Source organism: Mycteria americana, chromosome 7, assembly GCF_035582795.1.
Source record: "Mycteria americana isolate JAX WOST 10 ecotype Jacksonville Zoo and Gardens chromosome 7, USCA_MyAme_1.0, whole genome shotgun sequence".
Classification (NCBI taxonomy): Eukaryota; Metazoa; Chordata; class Aves; order Ciconiiformes; family Ciconiidae; genus Mycteria; species Mycteria americana.
The window spans coordinates 62,737,451-62,757,381 of NC_134371.1; the positions used below are offsets into that span (position 1 = coordinate 62,737,451).

The window sequence follows — 19,931 nt, forward strand, 5'->3', positions numbered from 1 at the left end:
GTGCGACAAAGCCCAGTGCGCAGGGAGCTGGTGACCAGGAAGCAGAACAGCGCCGGGCTGCCGCGGGGCGGGCGGACCCCACCGGAGCCCGCTGCCCCACGCCGCCCCGCGGGGGGTGGGAGGCCAGTCCTGCCGCCCCCCCGCCCCCCAGCTCGGGGGTCGGGTCGGGTCGGGGCGGCTGCGGAGCGAAGCGAAGCAGGAAGCGGCCGGGCTGCTGTTAAGCCGCTTAGGGCCGGGGCTGGCATGAGCCTCCCCGGCGGGGCGGCTGCGGGCTGCGCGCTGCGGCGGAGAGGCTGAGGGCGCGGAGCCGCCGGCGGGGGCTGGCGGTCCGTCCCTGAGGAGGAGGAGGAGGAGGCGGCGGCGGGGGGGGAGCCCCGCTCCCCGGGGGGAAGATGGGGAACTGCCTCAAGTCCCCCACCTCGGATGACATCTCGCTGCTTCACGAGTCCCAGTCGGACAGAGCCAGCTACGGGGACGGGGCTGAGCCGGATCAGGAGCCGCCGCCGCCATATCAGGTAGGGGAGGGGGCGGGGAGCGCCGCGGCGGAGAGCGGAGGCTGGAGGGGGACGGAGGGAGCGGAGCGGGCAGCGGGAGGCGGCGGGGCCCTAGGGAAGAGGGTGAGGAGGGGGGCGCGAGGGCCGCGGCGCGGGGCAGCCGCCAGGCCGCTCGCCCTGAGGGCCGGGCCGGGGGCCGCCGCTGACTCCCCCCCGCCGCCGCTCCTGCGCTGGGCGGCTGCCCGAACCGCTCCCTTTCCGCTCACGGGTACCGGCGGGGGGAAGCCGCTTTGTCTCTTCCAGTCTCACAGCCCGGGCCTCTCGGCAGACGGGAGGCGAGGTTCCGGCGGCGGCCGCCGGCGGGGAGCGTCGGGTGGGCCGGGCCCGGCTGGGGGCGGGGGGGGGGGGGGAGTCGGTCCTGCTGCCGGGCGGGGGGCGGCCGCGGGGTCCCGGAGGAGGGCAGGCGCTGGCCGTCCGGCCGGTGCCGCGTCCTTTGTTGCCTCCTGCGGTGACATCACCGTCTGGTGTTGCGCTGCTCGGGTGACGCTCCGGGACGGGGACCGCGGGCGCGTGCACTGCCCGGGCTTTGTCCGGGCGCATTCACCGTCGCCCGGGCTTCGCTCCCGTATTTTTAGCAGCGTCTGATCCCCAGTAAGTAACTCTCCCAGCGCAGTAGATCCTGTTTCCCTCGGTCGTGTGGGGCACCAGCAGGGAATTGTTTTCCCATTGTTCGTTTTTTTTTTTTTCTGTCTCAGAGAGAATCAGTTAATTTACATCTTGATGACGAATCGGGGGGGGGGGGAAGGCCGGGTATTTTCTTTATCGCTTTCCTCACGGCGGAGAGTAACGTTGATGTGGAGTGGTGATGGCGTGAATGTGAAAGCCCTGCTCTTGGCCGCTTCTCGGAGGGGTGGCCGTGGAAAGGGGAAGCTGAACTTGGGGTTGCACTTGTCTGCCTCTTGTCATCTCCATCCCCATATATAGAAATGTATATTGCCCTAAACAAGCCACCTACAGTGAACGGTTGTACAGCACTAAAAAATGAAAAAAAAAAAAAAAAAATCCCAGTGTTATAACTGCATGTTTTATCCAAGTTTTAAAAGTATTTTCGTATCTGAGATAATTGGATATGTTCCAGAGAAATCTATATAAATGACAGTTGAGACACAAATTCTGGGGGGTGACTTGAGAGCTCTCTGCTAAGATGGGAGTCACTCGGTAGTTGCAGACCTTGACGTATAATTAACAAAATTGCAGGAAGTATTTAACCGGGCAGCCATGTAATCTACAAATGCTTTGACAAGTTCAAGAATTACAGCCCTGTTAGGAAGCCCCTTAAGTGTTGAAGAGAATCCCCATATGTGAAGCAGCGCTGGTATTGCTTGGCAGCATGTAGCTGTTTGTTTTGTTTGGGTGCAAAAGCTTAATATTAGAATAAATTTCCTGATGTGGGGATTTTTTTTTCTGACTTCGAAACTATGTCTGCTGAAGTCCCAATAAATAGAAAGTGCTTGGTGGCAGATTAAGTTTTTTTTAAAGGTCGTGTTGTTCTAAATTAAACCTGAATTGTCCATGCGGTTTAGGAATGCATTGTATTTTTGTCAAATCGACATATAAAGTTTGGCTGTTCATGCTATTTGTTGCATTTACATCTGTGATTCTAGGAAGACTTATGGAGGCTTTTTTTCCCTTTGAAAACAACCTGTTAGCTTTTGCAAGAGTCATGAATCAAGTATACTCATTGTGCAGGCCTTCTCCTGTGGATTTCAGTGTAGATAAAGACTCTTCCTCTGTCACTGCTTCCCCCCCCCCCCCCCCCCCCCCCAAATTTTTTCTTGATGAAGAATTTCTTGCTCATAAATGTGGATGGTTGACTGGGAAGACAGTAGACAGTGAAATAAATGAACTTACAGATTACTGTTATTGAGTAAGTGTATTCATAGCAAAACTTCCCTCGCTTGAAGAAAGCTGTATAGCATCGGGTGATGTGCCCATAGGCGTCTGGCTGTCCTGAAAGCCCCTCCACTGATCCTAGCAGTTCCTAAAGCTTCACCTTAAGGTAGCATTTTGTCTCGTATAGTCAAAATTCAAAGCTACCCTTTCCGCAGATTTTGAACCACAATGTTTTGTGATTAAAAAAAAAAAAAAAAAAAGGCCTTACCTACAATATTGTGCAGCATTTCATGTACTTTGAGGTTGAAGGGATTTATAATTCTGAATTGTTTTGCGTTTAGAAGATGCACAAGACAGACTCTAAAGGTGAAGAATTCTTTATGCTCCGTTATTGCTGTTGTGCTAGCCATGGGTCACTCTCTCATTTTAACTTTCAGGTGGCAGCTTGGATTCAGTGTTACAAATGGGAATTCAGGAGTTCTGTCCTTGTGTGTGATAATTACTACTTTCACAGTATCTTAACCAGAATTAGAGTCTATATGAGAATATATAGACCTGAGGAAGGAAAGCAAGGAAGAGGATAAAATGAGTTTGAAAACTAGCTTGTGGCAACTAGCAGTGTGTGCAAGAAACTAGGAGATGAACAATTTAAAATCTAACTACTGAAATTTCAGCTGTAAAATGGACATATTTTAGAAGAGAATAAAATCTGGTATGTTTGCTTCTCTTGGGTTTGCAGCAATGATGTGTCTGAATAGAACTTCCTGAATAGATCTTGCAAGGTATGCAAGCTAGGGGAAGGAAGCGTGTTGGGTGAAGATACACAGTTGTAGAAAATTACTTCTATGTCTCTTGTAACTAACTTCTGTATTATTTTGACGTTTAAAACACTTTTTCATGTTCTGACAGGATTGTGCCATGGGCATCCATATGGGGATCTTGTTAAACCATGATTTTGATTTAGTTATTTATTTCTAACTGTAAAATGTGCCCCCAATAGTTACTTCAGTATTGCATGTCAAATTTCTTTTATCAGTGAGTGTTATTGAACCAACTGTGTGAAATTCCTGCCTCCAAAAGTGAGATTGAAAACTTGATTGGCAGTGTGGACGCGTGGGTTGCGGGGAATATAACTTCAATTCAGAGGCTCTGCATCTACCTGTCTGCTCTCAGTTTCTGTGGCATTATGTGTTACAAGCTACAGCAGAAAGGCTTCTGAGAGGAAGCATCTTTCTAAACAGGTATCTGAGTTAATGAGAACGTGGTCCATTAAAACATCAGCCATTTTCCAGGGCATCAAGCTTAACGGCTAACATGGGAAATAATTAAAACACACCAAAAAAAGGAGTGTGTTTGTGTGTGTGTGGGGGGGAAGGAAGTAATTTCAAGAGTGGACCGACACTTTCACAGACAGATGCTAACTTTGGATGCCTCCATTTTAGAACCCAGAAATTACAACTGTTTTTCTGAGTGCTAAGCACATTCAACTCCATTTTTAACCAGTGAATCTGTGATTAGGAAAGAGTTAGCTTTGGTTTTGTTTTTTCTCAAGTCCTCAAAATTGAGTATGCTTTCAAGTTTGTTTTCCTTTTCTGTGTATGACTTCTTCACCATCTGTTGGCAATATGCCTTCTGCTGTTTTTCCGTACAAGTTTACTGTATTTTCCAGTTTCTCTTACTTCTAGTAGTTCTTCTCAAAGACTTTATTTTGCACAACAGATGTGCCCCTTTCTTAATCCTTGTCTCATATTTCTGTTCTTAAATAGTTCTTCAATAGTTGCAGGAAATAATTGGCCAGTTTATTAAACTTTGGAATTTTACACAGGAAAGTACAGAATACTTTACATCTTTTCTCCCTAAGTTTCTAAAAAGTGCTACTGTGGACAAAATACACTACAGTCATCTTAATTTAGCAAGTGGTATACATCTTTTTTTTAATAAGCTAAAAGCATGAGAAATAGGCGCAAGTTCTTGGTATTGATACTGAACTCATAAAAGCACGTTTGAAATGTTGATGTGGCAGATAGACTAATAAAATATTTTACCCCTTTATCTGAAGAGATCCAAAGTGTGCTTCGGTACTCAGTACCACCCTGTGTTACCTTACAGGCCCAGATAAAATGTTTCAGTGGATCCAGTGGATTTTTTTTTAATGGATTAATTTAAAACCTTTTGACCTGGATGCTCCTTTTGATTAGGCTGTAGCCACAAGATGAGACAAGAGATCACAAACATGAGCTTAACCCAATGTTGTGTTCCCATAATCTTCCAAAAGCTGTTGGGGACAGCAGGTTTTGAAAGCCATGAGACCCCCAAATTGTGCTTCTCTTAAACTGAGGTTGCTACAATGGTGTCCTTGGGCTGCCTCTGTTAACTGAGCATCACCTGTATGCATTGTACCCCCGTCCCCATCCATCTGTCTTGCTGTGCTTTGTGCCAGCCGTCCCCAGTTCAGGGAGGTGGCACAGCAGCCTGTGATGATGGTGCCCTAGGTCCTTAGTAAGTCAGTCTCAGGGATCCCCTCAGGCTGAGCGCAGTGCAATAGGTGAAGTCCTGGAGTGTTGCTTATCCAAGGCACTGAAGAAGTCCCCAGTTTGAACAGTCAAAAATTTTTCTTTATTCTACTGCATTTCTGTGTGAAACTTGCCCCTGTGGATGCGTGTGTTGGATGTATTTTGCTCAACAGAGAAACAAAGCTTTTATTATGCTCTCGTCATGACTTAAGTAATATATTACATTGGTGTTCCAATGCTGTCTTCTCCAAGCCATGGTAATTAATATCATTAAAAGTTGCAAACCAAATTAATTCTGATATAGAAGTTGCACCCATTATAGAAACATCCATACAAAATTCTCTTGGGCTGCAAATGAGATGATTTATCATCTGTGATTGCATGTATTGTACAAGAAGGAAGACTACGGTAGTATAATGTGTTATAATTTGACATTGAGTGGTCGTGCAAAGCTAGAACTGTTGGCATGTTAGAACACCGTAAGAGGAGGAAGGATGTGATGGGAAAACATTACATACAGAAAGCTAGCCATGAAAAAAGCAAACCAACTAGTAAGTTTACTTTCATGTAAGAGAAAGGAATATATTTAAAAATTGCATATGCAGGTCTTGCCCTTTTTTCTGCTTGTCCTCCACATCTCGCTGATGACATGTATGAATTACAGTTGCATTTGTGGATGTGAACTGAAATACCGCTCCAGTCCACAATTCCTCATTCCAGTGGAAACTTCAAAGGGCTTCAAAGAAGAGTGTCTCTCTGTTGGTGTGCTGCTGGCTGGTGCCTTCTGGCAGCAGTGCCCTCCGTGGGGATCAGCTTCAGTGAGGAGACGAAGTGAAGGAAGAGCTGAAGTTGAGTGTTTGCTGCATGGATGAGAAATGGTAGAGTAAGCCAGTGATGTTTTGCGTTTACTTCTTTTCAGGAAAATGGTTGCTTAAGCTACCTTGTATAACTGGTTCTCAGAAATGAACAAGTGCTATAATAATATTCTGGAATAATGCCTCTAACTGTAAAAGACCAAGCACTAAGTGCTAAAGTCACTGCTGATAAATTGTTGCAATACAATTTAGATGGCTGCATTTAGAAAATCTGTAAGCCCTCCATGTCTTATGGTGATGTTCTGGTAAATTATTTGTACGTGCAAAGCAATAATAAGCCTTTTTTTTTTTTTTAAATGTCTGTATAGGGATATACAGTTCATTTATTCAGATAGTAATGAATTATATGTATTACGAACTTCATTGTGATAGCATCCAAGGCTATTTGGTCAGTGAACAATATGCCATGACACTTCTTACTCTGTCCACGTCTGAAGAACTTAGCAAGTTGTCCAGAGAATTTTGTTGCTGGTAATGAGTACTGGACAGAAAGTTTCCTGAGGGTGTTAAGTCTAACTTCCTTTCTGGATAACAGTTAGAAAAAACTGTGCACCTGTATTTCCTGTCTTAATGCATACTGGTTTCAGCATAGCCTGCCAGGCTGGCTGATTGGTGCCATCTTCCATTTTGCTAGTGAAAAAAGCTGGGGGGGGGAGGGCAGAAGGAGAAGAGAGGAAGGAAGGCAAACCTGAAAATAAAGGATACCAGATGGTATCACAGAGTTAGGTAACTTTAGTCTTGAAAATACCTATTCATAAACTGGTTTTAATGAATATTTTAATGAACGTTGGCTGAATATTGTAATTCTTTGCCTGCTTAAAATAGATTTTTAACTCCAATTGGTTATAAATATGCAGTAGACATGGCTAGAGGAAATGGGAAGTGTATGCTGATGTTCAAGTTCTCTATGTTATCATCTTTCTATTATGAAAATTAGAGCCAGTTTCTAAACTCAGTGTTGTTGAGTCAGCAATCGGTAAAGATCGGTTCCTAGCCATTTTGGCCAGAAGGTTTTCCAAGAGGAATTTTGAAAAGAATAGGATAAGTTTATAATCATATTTGACAGAGGATTGCTTACTGTTTTACATGGACTTCTGCAACAAATGTCTTAAGTTGGATCAAGATGCTATACAAGGTCCCTCCCTGTCTGCCTGTGTTGCTGTTCATCACTTAAACAAAGGAAGGAAGCTCAGTTTAATGAAGACTTCTACAGACCCTGGTAATGGTTGTAGTCAAACTGGTTGCAGATTGTAAGGTCAGGAAACTAAAAATAACACCACTTGCTTGTGGCAGACTTGTGTCTTCCAGTCTTTGTGCTTGTCCTTGTTATTGCCTCCTCATAGACACACAAAGAGAAACGTATTTATATTTTGAAGAGGTAATGGTTTGTGGAATAGACTAAAGCAAATCAGCCATGACTTTTCTATGAGCTAATGAAACAGTTTCTAAGAGACCAAAGAATTACAAAATGAGCAGGTTTTTAGGGATGTCATGGCTGAGTTAGAATAAAACCTCTCCAGGGGAAAAAGCTGAAGAGTTACCATTCTTTGACTCTAAAAGGCAAAACAAGCTTCAGTCTTGATTTAGACCGCAAGAAAAATTTGCCCTGACATTGTGAAGGTCTCAGAAGTGAAGATGTGTCTTGCTTCCTGAAGGTAGGATGTGTTTTTGTAGAAGATGTTATCTTTCTTGTCGTTCTGCCAGCCTCTTGGGGGGCAGCCGCAGCAGCAACCTGTCCCCACAGACCTAGAGTTGATGTGTAGCTTCTTGCTGGGTAAAGCTGCGCTGTAGACTTCAACCAAAAAAACCCCCACCCCCAAACCTAAACAAAAACCCCCAAATCTACCAAAAAATCACTCTAGCAGCCCTAGCATAAGCATTCATTATTCTTAGTTCAGTCTTCTGTTTCGTTTGTAACTTTTAGCAAATCACTTAACTGGTCTGTGCTTTAGTTTCCTCACTGTAAAATGAGGAGTAAAGGAGTAATAAAGTTTATCTTTAGTGCAGGCATGCTTAGTAATTTAATTCCTGTTCGTAAAGTGTTCCATGATAATTTGATTTTAATAAAATAATATTCCTCCATTATAAAATGAACCTCTGCAGGAATTTACGACAAACCTGCTGCTGTAGAGAGGGAGCTTTATCAGAAGATCTGTTTAAGGCAGTAGATAAGTCTCCTAAAATCTGTTTTGGAATCTGATAGTTCAGCGTTTATTTGGCAGCCTGCATTCCAGATGCTCAATTAGTAGGAATGAAGAGGCCGTGGAGATGGTAATAAGAAATCTGGCCTAATCAGGATGATGAATCTTCATTACGCTGGGAGATCGTGCATTCTTTCAGGCAAGCCAACCCAAACAAGCCATACTGCCCTCCCCAAAATCTAGGACCACCGTGTGTTTAGGAAACTGTTATGTTTTCCGTATGTACCACTGGTTCATTTCTGTGATCAGCAGCTGTTGCTGGCTGTACATCTGGACTTTGGTTTCAGAACCACGGAAAATAAACTAGTTTTATGGTTTGAAGAGATAATGATCTGTGGAATGGACTAATGCAAATCAACCGTGACTTTCCTATGAACTAATGAAACAATTTCCAAGAGACCAAACAGTTATTGAGAGTGGTTGTTTTATTTACCAGTCCTCCATAGGAATCTGCTGGCCGCTCTGTTTCTCATCAGTGAAGAAGAAAGTCAGAATGCCGGTGGCATAAAAGCTGCTGGGCCACGATCCACGCGCAGTGACACGGACAAACAGCAGATGCGTACAGCAACTGAAGGAGGAGATAAAAGAACCGTCCTTTCAACCGCAGTTGCGTCAGCCAAATCACAACCAGCTGGTTTATTGCATCGGGCATTTCTGCTGATCCACCAGAATGCTTACGCATGCTCTCTGCTTTGCACACGTGCACGCATGCATACCATCGTATCAAAGGCTAGTCTGATTTTTGAGCGTTCTCATCGTGCCTCTGTTTTTAGCCACTGGTTTAGTTTAGGGATGATGTAGACCTGAGGTGCCTGGGGGAGGACTGAAACTGTGGGAGGACTGAGAGAAACTGTGACTCAGGAAATTCAGTTTCTCCCTTAGCCCCAGCATGCAGCGATGAATGTGCAGACTATTATCCAGGCAATACTGAAACCTGTTTCCCTTGATCATATTTTTTGGACACTGGAGAGGCTTCTGTGTCCTCTTGTCTGCTTTTTCCCTGCTTGGAGCAATTTGTATTTCTAGAGGCATGGTTCAGAAGCAGTTCTTGTATGTACTTCACTGAACTCCAAGGCCAAATGCCCATGCAGGGACAACCTCATCCTCAGTCAAAGACAAATCTCAGCTGGCTGACAATGGCGAGTTTTCTAGTGCTTGGGATTGTAGCTAGCCCACATGCCATTAGAGTTTGGATTGCTAAGAGAGGTCCTAGAAGCATCAAGGAAACGCCTGGTTTACGACTAATAAAATTTAATGAAGCCATGTGAATATCCAGTGGTAAGCAAAAAATCATTCAGTGCTGGTTTGGACAAAAGTAAGGAATCTGCTATCCTGCACCCACGATTAAAACCATTAAATTTACCAGATACTGCCAGTTTCTAATCTTTGTCATGGCAAAACTGCTTTAAAAAAAGAAGTCAGACTAGAATATAACCCAGAAGTGTATCTAACATAGCTGTATATACTTGGACAGTAGTTCTGTAGGGGCTGTAAGGTTTCCCTGTAGTCCTCACCACTGTCACTCTGTATGGCTCCCCTGGTGATTTGTATACAAGCTGTAGCCAGAAGGAAATGGAGCAATATTTATCTGACTTTATTTATTCCCGTAAGATGCATCTTGGTAGTGAGGGGTACAAATCTCTCATGACTCAGTGTGCGAACACTGCAGAATTGGATGAGGCTGGGTGCTCTTGCCCTTTCTGTTCCAGAGCTGCGGGAGACTTAGATAAGAGATTAAAGTGCATCAGATTCCATTATTTCAGTATCTATGGGACAGTATAATGCATGACTACTCTGGGACGATGCCTGTGTCTGACTTTTATTCATTGTAATTAAACCCAGATACAGAGTTTGTTCTGTGCACTGAACATTAATCACAACATTTTATTAACATGGTTGTCGAAATCTGTAATTCAGATGTAGTATAATTTTGCAGTATAGATTAAGACCAGTATTTATTTTGCCTGAATAAATTAATTTTATTTAAAGTTCAGAAAGAGAAGTAGTTGCTCTTAGGTTTTGAGCAAACAGGTGAAAACATTGCTTGACTACAGACGTACTAAACTGGTTTGGTCTGTACTGTTGCTTAACAGAAAGCCGTTAACTGCTGTATTCAGTGGAAACTATATAAAAGGGTCAGATCAGCAAACTAATGCTCCAAATTCAGATTTAGTGAAGACACTGAAATTAGTATTTTAACACCTGTAGACTTTATTTTATGCTTTATAATAGTACTTGCTTAATTGCCATTGTGAGTTTCTGATCTTTTGGGATTTCTCTTGGTTGTTTTCTGTTTAGGTATTACGATTTGTATTGCAGTTGCATCCATATATCTTCAATTTAGCTTATGAAATATGACTTAAGTAATTGCTTTAGTGTCTATTTCACAGAGTTCTGTAATGTTACATCTATGTATTTGGAGACCTTGAGGCAGTTGCAGATTGTCCCATGGAGAGTGGCATCCTTGAAAGTATATTGCCCTTCTTGGAAGGAAACAATATCACTTTTAAAATTCAAGCAAAAATACTTAATTTAAAATAATTGTTAATTCTTTTCTAGGTTAGTGCTTTTTCACCTCTTAGTTCCTGGGTCTCTGAGACTCTGGGCTGTTTCTTACAGTGCTCACAAGAGCTAATAAAATGCCATCTGTAGTCACTAAACTGAGAATACAGGTCCACACCTCTTCTTGACAATTTTTAGGGATCTGCAAATTGGAAACTAGTAAGAAGCGCTGCACAGGTAGTGTTACTCCAAGGTCTGTCCTGGGCCGAGAAAACTCCTCTGCCTGCCCTGATAGAAGCACACCTCTTTAGCTAATGGCATCCACGTGATGCTGCAGTGGCTGTGATGGCCAGGTACCCTCCAGCAGCTGGACTGAGATAGATGATGGCCTTTAGCCCAACCCTGACTGGGATGCTCAGTTGCTCCCCCACCCTGCCCTCCGCTGGAAGTGGTAGTATGGTACTGAATTGACTCCCATGGGTTAATATGATAACTCACCTGGAGCTCTGCTGGGTTGTATATAATCCTTCCAGCCAGTCATCTATAAGAACCAAAAATGAAGTGCAAGGAGGGATTTTACATTAAGTAAAATTTAGACAAACTTTCTGGAATTTCTAAGAATTTAAGTTGTATTTGTTTTACTGTGTGGCTGAACTACTGAAAGTAAGTTTACCAAACAATGCCCATTCCTTTTGTAAATATAATGGCTTTCTTGATTTACAGTAGATGGAGTCAGGTATTCAGAGACACAATGTTTAATGCCTAATTAGTTTTATTTTTAAAAATCCTTCAGGAAAGAAAAAATACTATCCACACAAAATTTCATGCTCCAAGTAATCTTTGTTTTCCTCTATAAACTGTATTCTTGTTCAGTGAGTAACCTGTTTTTTCCTACCTCCCAGAAGCAGCAAGATGACCTAGATCTAGAGCTTCCTGGGGAAAAGTTCACTTCACCCTATATATAGCTTCTCCTGAAGTGTCTTTATGTGGCTGTCACCTACTCTGAGCTGATAAACTGAGGAGAAAAGAGCTATAGTTTTAGGCTGCGGTAGGAAAGGAGGGTGTTTTATCCTTCCTCTCTTTTTGGGCTCTATTATCATACGCACATGCCACTTTCTGGATCCCAGTGTGGTGAAGGCCAGACTTCCAAAATCCCAGCTGCAACATACAGAACTTCATGTCTCTGTGTCTTCTCAGTGTGCTGCGGCTGAATAATGACCGGTTACCTCTTGGTTAACAAGAGAATTGGATCACGCCTTCGTGTTGCAGAAGTTCCTGCAGTGGACTCTGAACGTGGTATCCTGGGGTCAATGTGTTCTTCGCTCTGGTTGGATCACGCAGATGGAGATTCCTCCAAGCAGCACTGCTGGCACGGCAGTATTTTTATTGGAAAGCAAAAACTGGGAAAATGGTAGTAGCAACTACGTAATAGATGCTACCAAACAGGCTGTTGGTGTTGAGGGATCAACCAAATGTTTCCACCTCAGGGTAATGAGTAACAGTGAAGAGTACTGTAGGCTGGGGGAAATTTGTCCATCCCTTTGTCAGCATAAAGCATTTTTTTAAATATAGGGGAGTTTATCTGAGTCAGTGCATCAGCAGCTTGAGCTGTTTGGGCTTCTGCAGCCTTTCTGGGGAGAGAGGGGTACTTCCTGTGTCCCTAAAGAAAGTGCTGCAGTCTAAGGCACCACGTAGTCCTCTCCTGGGGCCTTCACCACACCGGGGATGGATGCCAGTGGAAACCATTGGTGCTGCTGTGTTGGGGTGTGTATGCCTCTGACACATGGGGAAACTGGCATCAGTGTTTGTTTAACTTGATTTGAGGCAGGATTCTGCTGCAGCACTTAAAAATAATGGCTTTAACAGACACTGCTTGGGGCTGAATGCAGCCAAGGTCAAAGGAGAGGCTTGGAGGCTATCTCTTTTCAGCAGACCACAAACTGAAACCAGGTGAAAATGTGGTGTGCGTTGTGATCTGCGTTGTGTGCGTCCATGTTTCTGGCGCAAGGAGGTCTGATCTAACCATGCGCTGCTGCCAAAAGGGATTGCTCTGCTTTTCCCTCCTGTTTTCTACTTGCAGCCGTGTGCTCTGCAGTTTCTTCATGGTGGCTTTGGTGCTTATCTGATCCCTCAGTGAGTCAGCTCATACCCTTCAAGTGTCTAAAATGGGTTCTCTCGCTCGTATTTTCTTCCTGTCAGCTTAGTGAACTGAACTGACTTCCTGGTGGAGATTAGATTTATCTGTACTCTTTGCCATCTATATATTGCATTTTACTTTGTGACATCTCTGGAAAGGTCTAGAGGTGTCAGGTATTAGACATGTGCTATTACCACCAAGTCTTACAGGATTTTTGGCTTCACCATGTTGCAATTAAGGATATACTGGGACTTAACTGCATACCAGAGCATGCACAGAATGAATGTCTGATACTGGTTTGGGCAGCGAGTCCATTTGGGAATGGTCTGTGCATGAAATGCAGTCTAAAGGTGCCATTTCTAACTTCAGTGGGGCAGATTTTGCTGCTTCAGGGCAAATCTCTGATGTAGACAAAGCCTTAGTTCTGTTTTTCTTAAATGTGATCTTTCTGGTTTAAAAAAAAAAAACCAACCTGACTAAACATAATAAAAGAATATAAATCTGTCTACCACAACCACCATTAAAGACGCTTGGACACTTTTCCTCACTATTTTCTTCTTTAAAGACGCTTCATTAATGTTACCTAACAGTTCATGAGTATATTTGGTAAGTACAGGAATGGGTGAAGACTTTCACAGCCTGTTCGTGTTGTGCAGCAGACTGTGATATCCCTTGGGACACAACTGACTACAGTAACATCATTCATCTGCATTGTGGGGTGCTGCTCTGCCTCTTTCCTCACACAAGCCTTCCAGTTAGGACTCCGTGGATGGTTTCCAAAGTCTGAACATAACTTGGCAAGCTTTGTCACTGCTGTTAGGAGTTTGATTACCTTTGTGCATATGTATGTGAGGACTGCCAGTGTATGTGGCTTTTAATAAAACAACCTCCCTGTTGTCTAAAACGTTTAGAATTAAGAAATTATATAGGTATGCAAGAGCAGAAGCGAAGCTGGCCGACTCAATTTGGCTGTCCTGTTTTATATGTTGTGACTCCTTATTCTAGTTTGGTGTCTCTCAAGAGAGGCTACTAGTTTCCTGTTGGAGCCAGTCTTACTTAAAGCAAATTGAGGGACAAAACACTGTTGCAAGAGCTAAATTTGAGAAGCAAATCTTGCTTCTTTTTCATGCATCCACTTATGCAGCGTTACCCACTCTTGTAATTTCTGCAGTAATGCCATGCTCTTGCATAGCTTGAACCCTCTTGCTCGATACCTTTCTGTTTAGTTTTCTGAATTCGGAACCACTGAACATGAGCAGTAAATACAATCTTTACAGTTTTTTGGATCTCATGAGCTAAGTTGCATTTTGCCTTGGAGACCTATAGAAAAAGCCCAAAAGCTGCAGGAGATGGGGCTGCCGTGGCAGTGAGGGACACCCTTCCTTGTCGGTCACTGGTAAGCAAACAGCCCAGCACATTGTCAGGGTTGTGGGGCACTGCAAAGCTGGAGAAATAGTTTTCTGAATGAGACCGCTTGCTGCCACTAACGTTTCCTTGGTCTATTTCATAAAATATGCTGGCGAGGTTTCAGTTTGAATACAGTAATGCATTTCAACTGGACGGAATATAACTATTTAAATTAGACCAATAGCTATTGCCCTTTCTCCCTTAAAAAGACTTAAGTAACACATCAAACTGAAGTAAGATACAGACTTCTTTTTTTTTTTTTTTTTTTTTTTTTTTTTTTTTAGAATCCTAGATGCAGAATGATTAGTGTGTTCCAGCAATAAAGTGCCTGTATATCAACATAGAGTGCAGTAATCCCATGTATACCTGTTCACTGATGATCTTACATTTTGCTTGCCCCAGTCCAAATCTTCATCAGTGGTGTGGCTGCCCAGGGCTACTCAAGCAACACAAATGGGTTTGTAAAACTGGAGATTTCTGTATGTGGTAAAATTTTCAGCTAGCATGCCGTCAGCAGGATAAGTTTTATAAGTGTCTTTTCACAGCCCTGTCTTCACTCCTGCTTCTACCTGTGGAGTGTGCTGCAGGAAACAGGGTTTGGCCAAGAACCCCTGTGCTTCTGCCATAGCTGTTTTCCACCAGTGGGCTATAGAAAAAGCAGCAGAGATCAAACCAGAATTGTTAATGTAAAGTGATTTTGTCAAAAAAAAAAAATTCTTTTCTCACTTTTAAGCTTTTATTTTTTTTAGTGTCTTAAACTTCCAGGTGGATCCACTTATGGCAGTGTCTGCAGACATTTATAATAGCTTCAACAAAACGAGGCTCAGATTTAATGAAGCATTATCTTTTGTATTTTATTTAAATTAGCTTTGAGTTCAATATGACAAGCATTATTGCTAGTTGTTACACTGCATCATAGGTTATATTAATTTGGATAACAGCCCTGTTTGGTACAGTGTTGGAAATTGCCTATTAACAAGTGTGTGAATTGGACTGTTTTCTGGTGTCTGTGAACAAGGGGACCTATGGATAGTTATGCACATGCTCAGTGAAGTTATTTTCTGCAGATAATGTATGACTTTTACAAGAAGCTGGTCAAGCTTTGCCCTTACTACTCCTACAGGGAGCCTCTTTTGATCAGCTGAGAACTAAGGGTCTAGAAGCTTTTTCACAGTTCTAGATTATTTATGGCAAACTTGCACCTGTTATTCTTCTACCAAACAGATCTTTAGTTGTTTTTGTGATGTTTACTCTCCTGATTTATTTAGAGATCAGTCCTATATCCCTTTCAGCCTTTGTTTTTCTAGGCTAACGCTTCTATTTTTATTTTGTTTGTTAGTGGATGTGATATTCAAGCAACTTGGTTTTCCTGAAAAACAAAATCTGTCTCATCCGTAGTTGGTGAAACAAACAAACAAAAAAACCCCCAAAATAAAATAAAAATTCTTGCAGTGAATTTTGTCATGATGACTGATAATGGAAGCCATAGACATTATTTACTTTAAATCTGCAGAACATGCATCTCAGAAGTCCAAGGGGCAAGCACCTCTTCATGTGCTTGCTAGCCATTATCCTCTCTCATTGGAGTGAACAATTCCATAACATGCTGAAGACCTCACCAGGAACTCAGCATTACATGAAATTATACAAAAAAAATCAGGACCAGGCCTGTAAGTTATTTCAAGGCTAATTTCTGTAAAAGCTTCAGCAGAGCAAAGATATTTTCTTTAACTTGGTCTGCCAGTCTGAAATTGCTCTGTAGGGTCCTTGCTGTATGGCTTTCAGCAGACTTCATTTGAGGAATATCGGACTCATTTTTGCCAAAGTTCATGGAGAAAGCCATGCCCAGCCCTTTTCTGCCCCCAAGGAAGTGTCTAGAGCTGCCGAAACGATTGGTTTATTTCTGCTTCTACTGACTGATCCAAAACAACAAATGAAAGAACAAAAAAATCATTTGCTGCAGTGATTTCTACTCATGTCTTTACTGCAGTGGAGATGTGCCTATAGGAAAGGAGGTATCCCAGATAAAGACAGGAATTCACACTCCTCTTGTTACCTTGCCTATTTGGTTCAGAGATTACTCAGCAAATCTTTTACTGTCCCCAGGGAAGCACCTTCACTGACTTCTCCACAGTGGTGCATAAGGACACAAAGTGAGTTTAGTCCTGTAGGTCCTGGGACTTGGAGGAGCAGCACTAAATGCCATCTGCTTCCCAGGCTACTCTCCGGTGCACCCACGGCTTTGGAGATGTGTTTGAGAGGTGTCCTTTCGGGGACCAAACCGGTGAGCTAAAAAGTCTAGGAAGATAACTAAAATATTTCTGTAGTAATTGAGTGATGATATTTCTGCTTGCGGAGTTAAAATCCGAGCAAGAAGCTTCCCATCTTTTCTCTTCAAGCCTGTCTAGCTATTGGTTACCTCTGTAGTTATACCCTAATGACTCCTGAAGTAACAAGGTGTATTTTAGACTAAATGTCATAAATTAAACCTAAAAATCTCCCAGGGTTTTCTTGATAGCTGTTTTGCTGTGGCTGTGTATATTTTTTGATGTGATAACACACTGAATACCTCCAGCATCACTGTCTCAAAGCTTTTCACCTGTAGCTTAGTGTTGCTCCATTTTTACAGTGTTTTATTGGGACTGCGGTTTGTCTGTCTTTGTATAAACTGGCAAAACTTATTTTAGCGGTAGTGTGGGTTGTAGCAGGACATACTTATTCCACCCCAAACATTAAGGCAGGAAAATAAGGTAAGTAAAAGTATTTCTTTATATCTTCATAAAGCCTGAAAGAGTGTCGGTAACATGATGTTAATGCCATTAGGCTTTTATTTCTTCCTCTGAGGGGCATTGAAAGTAGCACGTACCTCACCTACGGTAGAGTTATGCTTTGGTGCAGGGCCTGAGCAGTTTCCTTGTACCCATGTGTCTAAATTGTAGTATTTGAAAGTCACAGGTAACGTTCTTGGGAAATGAGTGCTTTTAAATTTGCGCAGGTAACCTTTGTATTTCCATGTGATCTTCTCAACACCGGCCCTAAAACTGCATCCTATCTATCACTGTGTCAGGTGTTCAGGGTTTCTGGTGTGCTTCACCACAACATGAAAGATCCCTCATTGCGTATGGATGACCTAAGGCTGGAGATCTCCAGGCTTTGCAGCTGCTCTCATACGGGTGTGTCAGGGTGAAATGAGCCTTTGTCTTCCAACCAGTCAGTCCATATTCAGAAAAATGACCTCTCTGTGTTCACATCCCTCCTCTCAAACAGTTTTCTGTTCTTCTGGGATTTTGTAGCAGCCTGAGCCTTAATTCAGGCAAGTACTTAAGTAGGTGCTCAAGTGCCACGTCCCTGGTAGCGTGGTGGTGACAAGGTGGCAGTTGGTGGGCCAGCTCCTGCCAGGCTCCATCGCCGTGGTGGCTGCAGGGCTATGTGCTAAAACAAACCACCCCGTCCCTGACATGGAAGTGAAAAACCCTCATGGCTCTGTAGTAAGCGTGCTACTGGGGTAGTAGCGGGGACATTTGTAGTGCGCGTGAGTAGCTAGATTTTATTGTCTGATACTTGCAATCAGCAGGACAAATCCATTGTGGAAACCAAGTTTTCCTTCAGAAAGCCAGTTTCAATGTAAACAAAGCTCTTCCCACCTTCCATGAGAGCAGGAGTAAGCAGGGGAACGGCCTGACTAAATAGAGGTTTTTCTTCATCCTGTCGGGGCTGAACAAGGCGAGACGGGAGCTGCGGAGGCTGGGCCAGGCTCTGCGCTCCCCTTCTCCCCCCCCTCGCCCTTGCAGAGCTCTGGACCTGCTTCAGTTCCCCCTTCAAACCACCTACTCTGAAAGCACCTGTGCTGAAACGAGCACAAGTGTTTTTGGTGTAAAACAGCACAGGCAAGATCCAAAGAAGAGTGTTTAAAAAAAAAAAATAACAGACTAAAAATATTGATTAGAACTTGATTGCTTATACAGTTAGTGATGGGCGTTGTACCTTACTCATCCGTGAAGCTGAATGTATGTGGCTTGTCCTGGTTGCACCAGCAACTGGCTGTATGCTTCATACATAGCGGTAAAATGAACAAGTGTTTTCAGGTGACAGATTAAAGAAAAGACCAGATGCTCATTGAACTGTCTCTATGCATTGAGAACTTCAAGTAGGAAAAGCACTTTCTGGAAATATTTTGCTTGTATAACTGACTCCTGAGAGAGCTATTTATGATTTTTCTACCTGTTCTTGGCACAGGCCTTTTTTCTGTTAGAAGAGGTTTGACAGTTGCATGAGATCACACTTGGATTCGTGCCCTACGAGCTAAAAATGCAGAGTCACTGCTTGCGAGGACAAGACTTAGCTGGAAAAAATAGAAACATTGCCCTTGTGTTCACTGCTAATACTGCATCAAAAAGTGGAGCTTCATCAAGCTTTAGTGTGCCTTAATATTCATACAGTTGTTCCTTGCTTTTAGATGGAGCACTGCTTTAAGAAAAAAACCAACGAACCAACAGATTTAGTAATAATCGTTTAATGCCTGAGACATTCCTTTAAGATTAATAAATGACCGGCTGAGATGAGCCGATAGCCTGAATTGGTGCCTCTGGCTGTTTACTCTGCTGCTCATTAACTCAGAGTTGAAATAATTAATGTTATTATCAAATGACGCTAAACAAATAGCCAAATCACATTTTTTGTGTGTGTTCATTCTCACCGAACTGGGAGATGGCAGCAAGTGTGCGCCTGGGAGAGATGACGGTGTCCACGTAATGCGGCACCCCAGGCTGTGCCGAACTCTTGTGTACAGCCCAGCAGTTCAGGCTGCTGCCAGTACCCTCTGATTCAAACCCTATTTCCAGCTTCAGCTTCAAAGCGTGGAAGAAATCACAGAAATCCCCCCATCGGTTGCCCAGGATCCGGTGGAAGGGAGGAGCTATCGGCTGGGTGGACGCGGGGATGTCCTGGCCAAGCTGGCACGCCACCGCCGGCGACACCAGGGACAGCTGCACGCAGAGACTCATACCGAGTTTGAGGTGCCCTAATGTATGGCAGGTGTATGTCATCTGTCTGTGGCTTTCTAACAGGCTAATGCAGAAACATGCTTAAAAAAAGCTCTGGTTAAGCTGTTGCAAAACACAGCATTGATTATATCCTTTAATTGGCCTCAGAAAGCTGCCTGGCCGCCTCTGCACCGCCCAGTCCTCTGCTGCACTGCCTGGGCTGAGGCTTCAAGTCACATACCTGGATCTTAGGGGCATCCACTTTGTATTAGAAATTCAGATGCCGTTAAGAAAGTAAAAGGCCTGTGGATCTGAGTGAATCATCAAACTGCCAAGGTGTGGCAGCTTCCTGCATGCGCAAGCATTTGTAATTGAGGATGATTTTGTTAAAAAGGCAATTAAAATATTTCAAATTGAGTACAAAGTTACGATCAAGGGAAGTGTAACACAGATCGCCGAGTTTTGAAACAAACCCTGCTGTCTTGGGCTGCTTCACTGACATGGTCTCAAAGCAGGTGTCCCATGCCAGCAGTCTCTCTGCTTCAGGTTTTTTTGCTTTGTGGTTACACAGACCCAGCTCATCACCAGTCCCGTCTGCTTTTTGAAGCTCTTCTGCAATAGGACGTGGACTGTTACCACTTTTCTCCCCCAAGTTGTTTATCCTTAGTAGAGCAATCTGTTTTCTCTCCTTTCTCTATGGTTTGGCAGAGGTTTGCACTGCATGAGACTCTCGCTCTGCTGAGTCCCTGTTTGCTGCGAGGTCTGATGGAAAATTCTCCATCAGGTTTCTGCTTGGCTTACCTTGCTGGGGGGAGCCTGTTGCTAGCCCACCTTCCTGGGCTAGCGCAGCTTGGCTGCGGTGCTCTGCCTCATCAGCCATTCTTAACCAGCTCCCTGGTCAAGGGGAAGGTCTGTGTCAAGGTTGGC

The 19,931-nt window shown here is 43.6% G+C and overlaps 1 protein-coding gene and 1 long non-coding RNA gene across 4 annotated transcripts in view; both read left to right on the forward strand.

Moving 5' to 3' along the window:
• The first annotated feature begins 1 nt into the window (after position 1).
• RNF11 (ring finger protein 11) overlaps positions 2–19,931 on the forward strand; it is a 34,061-nt gene continuing 14,131 nt past the window's right edge. For both annotated transcript variants that reach the window (XR_012776627.1, XM_075508739.1), the window contains exon 1: positions 2–515. Coding sequence is in view for 1 of the 2 variants with exons in the window: in XM_075508739.1 (XP_075364854.1) it covers positions 393–515 (123 nt within the window). In the remaining variant the exon portion in view is untranslated. The remainder of the gene's footprint in view (positions 516–19,931) is intronic.
• On the forward strand, positions 3,325–9,997 carry LOC142412868 (uncharacterized). Of its 2 annotated transcripts, XR_012776637.1 has the most exons (4): positions 3,325–3,628; positions 5,565–5,778; positions 6,842–6,994; positions 8,413–9,997. It is a non-coding gene; the product is annotated as an uncharacterized LOC142412868 (long non-coding RNA). The 2 variants fall into 2 exon arrangements; XR_012776636.1 differs by lacking the exon at positions 8,413–9,997 and having other exon boundaries at positions 6,842–7,818.